A 12296-nucleotide genomic window follows, 5' to 3' on the forward strand; every position below is an offset into this window, starting at 1 on the left:
AGACAGATTCTCACTCTGTAGCCCAGCCTGGAGTACAGTGGTGCAATTTTGGCTCACTGCAACCTCTGCCTCTGGAGTTCAAGTGATTTTCCCACCTCAGCTTCCTGAGTAGCTGGGATTGCAGGCATGGCTAATTTTGTATTTTTAGTAGAAATGGGGTTTCACCATGCTGACCAGGCTGGTCTCGAACTCCTGAATGCAAGTGATCCACTCGCCTCAGCCTCCTAAAATGCTGGGATTGCAGGTGTGAGCCACCACGTCTGGCCCACACCTAATTTTGAATATTCAGCATGCCCCAGTGCTGGGCCACCCACCAAGTAAATGACACAGGTGTTTACATGACCAGCAAAGGAGGGGTACCACAGAAACAAAGAAACACACTCCATTTCAACCAATGCATCCTGAATGTGGTAATCAGAGCATTAGAAAGAAGCTATTTGAATTTTAACAGATGTACATTTTCAATCACTTCAGAAACTAGAATTTTTAAAAATATCGTGGGCCAGGAGTGATGGCTCATGCCTGTAATATTAGCACTTTGGGAGGCTGGGTTGGGAGGATCTCTTGAGCCCAGGAGGTTGAGACCAGCCTGGTCAACATAGTGAGACCCTGTTTCTACACAACGTTGTTTTAAAAAAATTAGTTGGGCATGATGGTGCATGGCTGTACTCCCAGCTACTCAGCAGGCTGAGGTGGGAGGATCACTTGAGCCCAGGAGGTAGAGGCTGTAGTGAGCTGTAATTGTGCCACTGCCCTCCAGCCTAGGTGACAGACTGAGACCCTGTCTCAAAAAAATGTATATATTATATATATAGTGCATATATATAGTATATATATTACAGAAGAAGAAAATTAATCTAGATATGTGGAATCTCTAAAGCTTCTAACTCAGCTCTGACATATCTTATAAGGTCTGAAATTTTGGGTGAAATCACATCCTCAGATTGTCAATTTCACTTGAAATGACTAATTATATTCATAATTTATTGACTAATTTTTATATAAGGGAATATGCTAAATACTTTATACAAATTATTTTGTTTAAGTCCTTTTAAAATTCTATAAAATAAGTATTTCTATGCCCAATTTACAGAGGAGAAAACTGAGACACAGAAACTCAAGTAACTTGCCATAGGTCACACAGCTAATAAGTGGCAGAATCAGGACTCAAACCCAGATTTTGGTGGTTCCCAGGATCACAGGTTGCTCTGCCTACTGCCTGGTTCTGCCCAGTGGAAGAGGCCTTACTGGGGAAGAGGAGATTTGTGGCTGAACAGATGGCTTGGGTACTTGCTTTTAGAGTTACATACAAAAGGAAACAATATATGTATGAGAAGGTATGGGCAGGATCAACTGATGGCCAAAATGTGATGTAGGCAAAATAATTTTCAAGTCCTCTTCTGCCTTTCTCTTCTCTCTAGCAATGTCTAAGTAATGCCTTCTCCAGAGATGACAAATCCCTAACCTGTGTCTCACTCCTGTCCTTTCTCACATGCATGAAAAGTTATTAGAATCACAGCTGTCTTCCACCACTGGGCCCTGGCTCAGACTCAGAATCCTTTTCCATAGGCTTCTGGCAGCCGTGAGCATCTTTTTTGGAGGACTTGACCTGAAGCAATCTAGCCACCCAAGCCTGTGCTAGCCCTTATGCAAAACTTGACCCACACCCCTCCTTCATTTTCCTCATGCAAACTGACTGATATGGTTAGGTTTTGTTTCTCAACCCAAATCTCATCTTGAATTATAATCCCCAGACATCAAGAGAGGAAAGTGATTGGTTTGTGGGGGCTATTTTCATGATAGTGAGTGAATTCTCATGAGATCTATGGTTTTATAAATGATAGTTTTTCCCGGGCTTCACACGCTGTCTCACCTGCCGCCAGACATGCCTGCTTCCCCTTCAGCCATGATTGTAAGTTTCCTGAGGCCTCCCCAGCCATGCAGAACTGTGAGTCAATTGAATCTCTTTCCTTAATAAATTACCCAGTCTTGGGTAGTATCTTTATAGCAGTGTGAGAACGAACTAATACAGTCACTTTTAGCTGAGGTGAAGTAAGGTTTAAAATGATTCTCATCTTAATTAGAAAATTCTAGAAATATGGTGGCTTCACCTCAAAAACTAAATCTCAGATGTGGACCTGTAGACAGGATGGGGGAAGAGATTCCTTTGGTTTCTTCCACCACTAGCTGCAGCCATGAGGAAGCCCCACTGCCAGCCAACAAGAGGAGCATGAATTCCTACTCAATGTAAAAATCTGATCTTTTTGCTATTCAGAAAATTCAAGTCCACTCATATTTTCTAAGTTGCCTTATAGCACATCTTATGTCCATGTAATACAGAATACACATTAATGTACTACATACAATAATATTAGCATAAGCTAATACATAGAAATCATTTACTATATGCCAAGCACTAAGGGCTTTACACATATTAGTCTGTTTAATCCTCAGAATAACACTACAAAGTAGATATCATTATTATCCTCATTTTATAGATGAGGAGACTGAGCCTTGCAGAAGTTCAGCCCTAAGTCAAGGCCATGGATATCAAGTGGTGCAGCTTGTCTTTGAACCAGGCAGTCTGACTCTAGTATGTGCTTATAACTGCAATGCTATAATGCAAATGTGCTATGCACACAGGTGTGCATGTGTGTGTGCACACATGTGCACATACCAATGGATCTAAGCATCAGAGATGAGAGTGTTAGCACTGTCCTCTGTAAAATAAGGATCATAATAGAGACTTCTAGGTTGTTATAACTTGCTTCTTTGGATAATCCATGTTAAAGGGCTTACTGAATGTACACTACCAGACTTTAAAATATACTACAAAACTATAGTAACCAAAATAGCATGGCACTGGTGTAAAAACACACACATAGACCTATGAAACAGAATAGATAATCCAGAAATAAATCCATGCATTTACAGCCAACTCGTTTTTTACAAAGCTGCCAAAAATATGCATTGGTGAAAAGATAGTCTTTCCAATAAATGGTGCTGGGAAAATTGGATAACCATATGCAGAAGAATGAAACTAGACCCCTATCTCTCACCAAATCAAATCAAAACAGATTAAAGAAAGACTTAGACAGATGTTAAGACTCAAAACTTTGAAACTACTGTAAGAAAACACAGGGTAAATACTTCAGGACATTGATTTGGGCAAAGATTTTTTTGGGTAAGACCTCAAAAGTACAGGCAACAAAAGAAAATTAAATAAATAAATAAATAAATAAATAAATAAATAAATAAAATAACATTAAGCTAAAAATCTTCTGCACGACAGAGGAAACAATCAACAGAGTTAACAGGCAACCTACAGAATGGGAGAAAATATTTGCAAACTATCCATCTGACAAGGTATTAATAACCAGAATATATAAGGAGCTTGAGCTTTTATGTATACATATACAACTCAATAGCCCCCACCAACAAATCCAACTTCAAAATAGGCAAATGATCTAACTAGATAGTCCACAAAAGAAGACGTACAAATGGCCAAGTATATAAAAAATGCTTAACATCACTAACTATTAGGGAAATGCAAGTCAAAACCACAACGAGCTATCATCTCATCCCAGTTAAAATGGCTATTATTAAAAAACAAGAAATAAAAAAGGCTGTTGAAGCTGCAGAAAAAAGGGAAGACACATACACTGTTGGTGTGAAAGTAAATTAGTGCAGCCATTATGGAAAACATATAAAGGTTTCTAAAAAAAAAAACTAAAAATAGAACAACAATATGATCCAGCAATCCCACTACTGGAAATTTATCCAAAGAAAAGGAACTCGGTATACTGAAGAGATACCTGTACCCCATGTTTGTTGCAGCACTATTTACAATAGTCAAGATATGAACTCAACCTAATGTCTATCAACAGATGAATGGATAAAGAAAATATGGTATATATACACAATGGAATATTATTCAGCCATAAAAAGGAACAAAATCCTGTCATTTGCAGCAACATGATTTCAGCTGGAGGATATTATGCTAAGTGAAGTAAGCCAGGCACAAAAATACAAGTATTACATGTTCTCACTCATATGTGGAAGCTTAAAAAAGTTGATCTCATGGAGGTAGAGAGTAGAATTATGGTTACCAGAGGCTGGGAAGGGTAGAGGAGAGGATAGAGGTTGGCTAATTAATACAAAAATATGGTTAAAAGGAATAAGTTCTAGTAGAGTGACAATAGTTAACAATAATTTATTGTATATTTCACAATAGTTAGAAGAACGATTTGGAATGTTCCCAACACCAAGAAATGATAAATGTTTAATGTGATGGAGATCCTAATTACCCTGATTTGAGCATGACACACTGCATGTATCAAAATGTTGCATATGCCCATAAAGATGTACAATTATTATGTATTACTTTTTTAATTTTTTTTAAAAAGAGCTTAATGACTGCAAAGCACATAGCAAAAGCTGAATAAATGGGAGCACCAGCAACATTTTTCTGAGTGATGTTTTGGGAAATTGGACATGCGGTTTGTATGGTAACCATATTTTTGAAGCCAGAAAAAAACTATGACTTATGGGATCAGATAGGATATTTGGAAGTTGGATTGCTGAGAAATTGAACATATCTATTACTCTACTAGCTAGTGCATCCATACCTCACTCTATTTTCTAAAAAGGTATGAGCAGTTAACTGCAGGAAATATTTCAGCTGAAATTGGCATGTTTGTCATTTTTAACTTCACTTTGGCAAACAAGGAAGAGTGGAAAACACAAAGCTGGATTTCCCAGAGCTGTGTTAGGTCATTTGAAGCAAACAAAATTGCAGATTATAATTTAACCAATGCATTAACCAACATTTGCAAACATTAATCCCTAAGTCTAAAGGTTTATTTTAAATGCAAGACGGATTTGAAGTATTAACAAAAAAGAAAAAAAATAGCAGTGTTCTTCAAAAAAAACTTTGCATAGAATATGTATCTTTATATAAAGGCTATAATTATATTTTAAATAATCTAGCTCTTTGTGCCTTAAAAATAATAAATTATAATTCATAAGGCATTAGATGACTATATATACATCAGCTACATTTACCACTTCAGATATATTTACATTCTCAGTGCAATAATTGATAGCTAATCAAATATATCTCAAATATTTTACAAAATTCTCCAAGTAAAATTAATACTACATTGCTAAAAAAATGTAATGCATATGCCATTAAACACTTTGAATAAGAAAAAAGATGCTGTTAAATCTAACTCCAAAAATATATGGGAATTTGATTTTGAGTTTCATCATTCAAATGATTGATTTTATTTTACTAGGTATTTTGAAGACATGAGAAATTATGAGAAGACAATCTAAAATAAAGCCCACAGTTTTTTGCTTGTTTGTTTTAGTAACGCCACACATTTTTTTAAATTCCATGGATATAGTGGTAAATTTAAGCAGTGCTTGGTGGAGAAAAGGGAATATTTAACAAAGCGATAACTCTTACAAATAATACTTTGTACTAGACACTGATTAGGAAATGTTTGAGAATTACAAAAAAAAAGAACTGCACACAGGGCTGTGTTAGGTTGGCTAGAAAATGACTTACTTCTGAATATAGTAAGAGGTTTGTTCTATGTATCATACAGTCCAGTTACAAGGTAAATCTTCTCAGAACTCAAATCTTCCTTCTATCATGTTTAACAATCCTACATCTTCCCCCAACTGCCTCTGCTTTTAGAAAATTGTTACCCATAATTGGCCAACATATTAAACACATTTCAGTCTTCTTTAAGTGCATATACTCACCTCATCTTTTCCACTATTTGGCACTCTGCAATACACTTCCCCCGTTGATGGGTCGTAAGAATCTATGTATGAGCTACAAGGTAAAAATTTTCCATCTATGAAGTTTTCCAGCATCAAAAGTGCCTTTGTTCCAGCCATAGCAAGGAAAAATTCTGCCTTTCCTCTTTACGACTGAGCACTCAGGTTGTCCCCACCACTGTCTGGACTCCTGAGTGAGCCTCCCCCTTCCCAGCCCCCATCTCCCCTTTGCCAATCAGTGAACGTGGGAGGACACCTGACACTCTCAGAGAGCATTCCAGTCTCCAAACTCAGAACTAAGAGAGTGGCTGAATGTTTCACAGACTTCTAGTGCAGTACTTGACATGGATAATTGTGTGTAAAACTAACAGCTACTTACGTATGTGTTCACAACCCTTTAAAATCGTCAAAAGGCATCTGAGCGTGTGATTTTATTGGGTTCACACTGTAAACTGTTCATTGCTCAAACACTGATTGGATGTCAGGCCCCGAAGCAAGTCCTTTACATGAATTTACTCATTTGTTTCACACAACAGTCCTGTATGAAGTAACCATTACTTCCTCTCTTTATAGAAGAAACTGAGCCTTGGAGCGGTTAGACCATTTTTCCACGGTCACATAGCTAGCAGGGGATGAACTGTAGCCTTTTAATCTCCAAATCATACACTTTTTTCTCAACACATCACTGCTCACCCTGCACAGGTGACTGAAGACAGATGCCCTCTTTCCATGGCTCATCTGTGTTTCTTTACCTTGGCTGCCCTCTCTCGGAAGAGCTGTCTCTCCATCCCAAAACCGGGGCCACAGTGGCTGTTCACATCTTCCTAGATGTGCCATGGAAATAAAGACAAGCCAAAAACATGTGTGACACATATAGCAAGGGGTTCAGATCCATGATGTAGCTGCGAATTTCTACAAATTGGTAAGAGAAATGAGCACCCCAACAGAAATGATAAGCAAAGATACAAAAAAGCAATCCATAGGAAAAGCAACACAATTGACTAACGAATATATTAACAATGCTCAGCTTTGTTGTTAAGCAAGGAATGTGAAATACAGAGGTGGCCTGATTTGCCAATCAGACTGGAGAGCATTTTTAAAGATTGAGAACATCTACTCTGTGGGGATGTGGAGAAGCATCCCTAGGCCATAGGCGGGAGGGTTCGCAGAACACTGCTTGGGGCAATTTGTCAGTGTCTGGTCAATTTCCTTTCTAGGAATCTCTCCTACAGAATTACGTGCTCATGAACAAGTAGGTAAGTCACAGGACATCGTTTTTTATGATAATTTAAAAATCAAAACAACCTAAATGTCCATGAATTGGAGAATATTACAGTATAATTGTTATATTCATAACAAGGAATACTACTTAGACATTAGAAGGATGTATTGTTAAGTGAAAAAAGAAAGCTAGTGAATAATATATATGGTATAATTTCTTTGGCTATTTACATGGTTGAGGGGAAGGCGTTTTTACTCTAAATACTTTTAAACTGCTTAAATATTTTATGGCAAGCCTATATTACTTTTATAATTATGATTTATAGTTGTAATTCAGTTGAACATTAGGTACCGATATTCTAAAATTCATTGATCACATGGGGGCACTTGCTGGCTGTGCACCTCCTTAGGCCCTCTCTGCTTCCATCTTTATTGGTCCCTAGATATTCTCCAAAATTCTTGCTAATCTCTGATGCAAAGCAATAGGCAAACCCATTCCCTGTGAAACTAAGCTCCGGGCCCCTGTCGGCCTATCTAAAGACTGTCTATGACACTCTGCGGAACAAAGGACCAACTTCTTGGTCTTTTTTTCTTTGCAGCTCAAAAGTTCTGCAGAAGCTTTGGAAATATAACTCATTATCTTTAGCATAACTACATTCTTTTTTTTTTTTTTTTTTTGACAGTCTCACTTTGTCGCCCAGGCTGGGGTGCCGTGGTATGACCTTAGCTCACCGCAGCCTTGAACTCCTGGGTTCAAATGATTCTTCTGCCTCAGCCTTCCTAGTCACCAGGACTACAGGTGTGTGTCACCACGCCTGGCTAATTTTTGTATTTTTTGTAGAGATGAGGTCTCGCTATGTTGGCCAGGCTGATCTTGAACTCCTGGGCTCTGGTGATCCTCTTGCCTCAGCTTCCCAAAGTGCTGGGATTACAGGCATAAGCCACTGCACCCAGCCATAACCACATTCTTGGCAAGAGCTCAATCTCCTCACCCAGTAAAAAGTAGAAAAGCTGTATAAAGATGTTAAAGGTGTACATTTTTTCTCAGCTTAAAATTTTTAACATTCCTTTTCTAGGTTACTTTTTTGTTTTTAAATGAACTTTTATTTATTCCTCGCACCATATGCAAAAATTATTTTTTGAATCCATTTTATTTTTTATGTTTTTATTTTTATTTTTGGATACAAGTTTCCCTGTTACTCAGGCTGCAGTGTAGTGGTGTGATTATAGCTTACTGCAGCCTTGAACTCCTGGGCTCAAATAATCCTCCTGCCTCAGGCTCCTGAGTAGCTAGGACTACAAGCATGCCACACCATGCCTGGCTAATTTATTATTATTACTATTATTGCTATTTTGTAGAAACAGGGTCTTGCCTGCATTGCCCAGGCTGGTCTCAAACTTTTTTTTTCCTTTTGTTTTGTGTTAATGATTTTTGGTCGTATTACTATGCTTTTGTTGAAAATATCTTCTGATTTTTTTAAACACTGGTCACATATATATAAATACAGTTATCACCACATAACAACATTTCAGTGAACGACAGACCCTATATACAACGAAGGTCCCATAAAATTATAATGGAGCTAAAAAGTTCCTATTGCCTAGTGACATCATAGCCATCGTAATGTCATAGTGAGAGGCATTACCCACATTTGTGGTGATGCTGATGTAAACAAACCCACTGCACTGCCACTTGTGTAAAAATCTACCACATACAATTATGTGCAGTACCTAATACTTGATAATGATAATAAATGACTGTTAGTGGTTTATGTATTTACTGTCTGTACTTTTATCATTATTTTAGTGTATATTCTTTCTACTTATTAAAAAAAAAAAAAGTTAACTGTAAAAAAACCTCAGGTGCTTCAGGAGATTTTCCAGACGAAGGTATTGCTATCTGAGGAGATGGCAGCTTCATGCATATGACTGCCTCTGAAGACCTTCCAGTGGGACAAGATGTGGAGGTGGAAAGTATTGATGATCCGGACCCTGTATAGACCTAGGATAATGTGTTTGTGTCTTCATTTTTAACAAACAAATTGAAAAGTAAAATTTTAAAGTAAAAAATGTAAAAATAGAAAAAAGCTTATGGAAAAGGGGATATAAAGAAAATATATTTATACAGCTGTACAATGCATGTGTTTTAAGCTATTATTACAAAGAGTCAAAAAGTATTTTATAAATGGAAAAGTTCATAAAGTAGGAAAGTTACAGTGAGCTAAGGTTAATTTATTATCGAAGAAAAGTATTTGCTCATAACTTTAGTGCAGCCTAAGTGTACAGTATATTGTCCAGTACTGTCCTAGGCCTTCACATTCACTCACCATTCACTCACTGACTCACCCAGAACAAATTCCATGGATAAGTGGCCTACACAGGTGTACCATTTTTTATCTTTTATACTTTATTTGTTATGTATTTTTCTGTTTAGATACACAAATACTTACCATTGTGTTACAATTGCCTATGGTATTCAGGACAGTAACGTGCTGTACAGGTTTGTAGCCTAGAAGCAATAGGCTATCCCATTTAGCCTAAGTGTATAGTAGGCTGCACCATCTTGGGGTAAGTACAAGCTAAAAGTTTTGCACAACCATAAAATCAATTAATGTCACATTTCTCAGAATGTATTCCCATAATGAAACAAGTATAACTATAAATACATATATGGGTAAATAAATACAATCATCTATACATTAGGGTCCATTCAGAAAACGGAAAGCATGGCAGGTTTGTCAAAATTAATACCAGGAAATGTTTACCCAGACAAAGCTGAAACAGCATGTAAGGGCTGCTGAGATAACCCAGAGATTAGCAACCAACCACAAAAAGCAGCTGCCATTCTTTAAACTGGAAGACAAAAAGGAAGAGGTGGGCTACGAGAAACCAGAAACTTTCAGGGGACCGCCCCCCCCGCCCCCCCCGCCCCCCCCGCCCTCTGCCCCAGCTGGTGTTGGGACTTTTTTTTTGAGATGGAGTCTTGCTCTGTCGCCCAGGCTGAAGTGCAGTGGCTCCATCTCAGCTCACTGCAACCTCCGCCTCCCAGGTTCAAGCGATTCTCCTGTCTCAGCCTCCTGAGTAGCTGGGATTACAGGCGCACGCTGCCATGCCCGGCTAATTTTTTGTATTTTAGTGTAGACGGGATTTCACCATGTTGCCCAGACTGGTCTCGAGTTCCTGAGCTCAGGCAATCCACCCGCCTCAGCCTCCCAAAGTGCTAGGATTACAGGTGTGAGCCACTGTGCCCGTCCGGTGCTGGGACTTCTGAAGGGCATGGTGTGGCTGATGCTGGGAGGCCCAGAGCAGTTGGAGTCTGGAGCTGGCGCCGTTGCCTGTCGCCGGAGAGTCGCTGACAGGCACTGGAGACAGAAGGTAGTCTCAGGCTCTTACTGGTGCTGCCCATGGTCAGAAGGTCAGCTGGAGACAGAATGCGAGAAATACACAGCTCCCAGCCCTGGCACCACAGAGCAAAGTACCAGTAAGTGAATTTGGTGCTGAGAGACAGTGAGTACCACCCGGTGTGTGTATAAAGACTTCTGTAGCCCATCTCCTTGGGTCTCCAACAACTCTGCCTAATTGATGGACTTATCAGAATGTTTGTCTTTTTGTACAGAGTGCAAAGGATTCTAATGGGAGGACTATGAAAGGGAGATCTTTTTGAAGAAAGGACTTTTCCAAGGATGGCATGAGAGAGGAATTTTCTGCCACGTGACAGCAAAAGAGGACGGAAACCAGACACGGTGCTTCAAAATAGTGCCTGGTACTGATCAGAACTCCAGGTTCTGATCAGGCCCAGCGGCAGAGCAGGCGTGTCTGTCAGTTACAGTGGCGTCCTTGTGCCATTGGCTGCTCAAGCTGGGCCTTCGCTGGTTTTTCTTTGTTTCTTTCTTTTTTTGAGACCGTTTTGCTCTTGTTGCCCAGGCTGGAGTGCAATGGCATGATCTCAGCTCACAGCAACCTCCACTTCCTGGGTTTAAGTGATTCTCCCACCTCAGCCTCCTGAGTAGCTGGGATTACAGGCGCATGCCACCATGCCCGGCTAATTTTGTATTTTTAGTAGAGATGGGGTTTCACTCTGTTGATCAGGCTGGTCTCAAACTCCTGACCCCAAGTGATCCGCCCTCCTCGGCCTCCCAAAGTGCTGGGATTACAGGCCTGAGCCACCGCGCCCAGCCTCGCTGGGTTTTCATAATGTGCTGGGCCTTCCCTCCCTTCCCCTCTGTCCTGTCAGCCCTTTTCTGTCCGCAGTGCAACCACTTGATCCCCACCTGCAGGTCAACCACAGAGATGACTCTGGAACCAGAGCTCAGCTGAGCTGAGAGAGACTTTCACTCTGGAGGACAAAGCATGGGCCTCACTCAGAGTCTGACCATGTCCGTTGACCCCAGTCCCGATACCTGAGCTCTGACATGCCCTCAAGGCCTTCTCTCTAAGCTTGGCACAGATGTTTCTCCTGTCAGTTTCCCTTGAAGAGACATGAAATCCTATATCTGGGCCTAGTGGCTGAGAACCTACTTCCAGGTACTTCCACCTGCTTCACCGGACGTGTGGGTTATCACCTGCTCCTGAATTCTTCTGGCTGGCTCCATCTGCTGGCCACTGTGTCCTGCTGAATGCAGATTTGTTCTTACCACATCCCTGTAACACCATTCTGACCCATGGGGGAAGTGTACTCCCATTTGCGGTAACAGAATCTACCTACCACCACATCCCAAGGGGTGGATTCACTGCCAGGTCCTGCACAGTGAGGACAAGGGACTCAAGACCTTGAGTGCACTGAGAAAAAATTATAAATGGGAGGTATTAAGTATACTAATATTCTAAGAGAGCTAGTTGCTCTAGAATATTACAAAAGAGAATAAGGTGGTTTTATCTAATAGAACAAAAGTTATTCTCTTTAAAAGGGGAGAGGCAGTCTTGATATAGGGGGCCCCAGGTATACTGTAGTTCTGAACTACCAACAGTGGTAAACAAAAATCACAGCATGGCAGCATGAGGCAGCTGGGAGGGGTACGCTAGACTCAGGAGAAACACAGAATGGGGAACGGAGAGTGCCCAGACAGTGAAATGAAGCCATCAGAGATGAGGCTTTGGAGAAGGATAGGGGAGCATGGATACAGAAGCACGGAGAGGAAGTTAAAAGACCAGACAGTAATTCCAGGCCAAATAAATACCTGTTTTGGGGCACCATTTTCCTTCTGTCTCCACAAGAACCTTGCTCACTGGATTATCATCTAACTTTTCATTCTTCTCCTCTCTCCTGGCACTTTCGGCCTCTTCAA

The 12296-nt window shown here is 40.1% G+C and overlaps 1 protein-coding gene across 4 annotated transcripts in view; it reads right to left on the bottom strand.

The window, feature by feature from the left end:
* Nucleotides 1-6613, bottom strand: part of ALDH8A1 (aldehyde dehydrogenase 8 family member A1) — a 32437-nt gene extending 25824 nt beyond the window's left edge. The window contains exons 1-2 of one of the 4 annotated variants that reach the window (XM_015137405.3): nucleotides 6484-6613; nucleotides 5773-5845 (exon numbers count right to left, since the gene is read on the bottom strand). In XM_015137405.3, coding sequence (XP_014992891.2) covers nucleotides 5773-5845; nucleotides 6484-6521 — 111 coding nt within the window. In that variant the 5' untranslated portion in view covers nucleotides 6522-6613. Of the gene's footprint in view, nucleotides 1-5772; nucleotides 6003-6483 lie in introns of those variants that run through there. The other 3 variants (XM_077999436.1, XM_015137406.3, XM_015137404.3) reach the window with 3 other exon arrangements.
* Nucleotides 6614-12296: the final 5683 nt, after the last annotated feature.

Source organism: Macaca mulatta, chromosome 4 (assembly GCF_049350105.2).
Source record: "Macaca mulatta isolate MMU2019108-1 chromosome 4, T2T-MMU8v2.0, whole genome shotgun sequence".
NCBI classification, from domain to species: Eukaryota; Metazoa; Chordata; class Mammalia; order Primates; family Cercopithecidae; genus Macaca; species Macaca mulatta.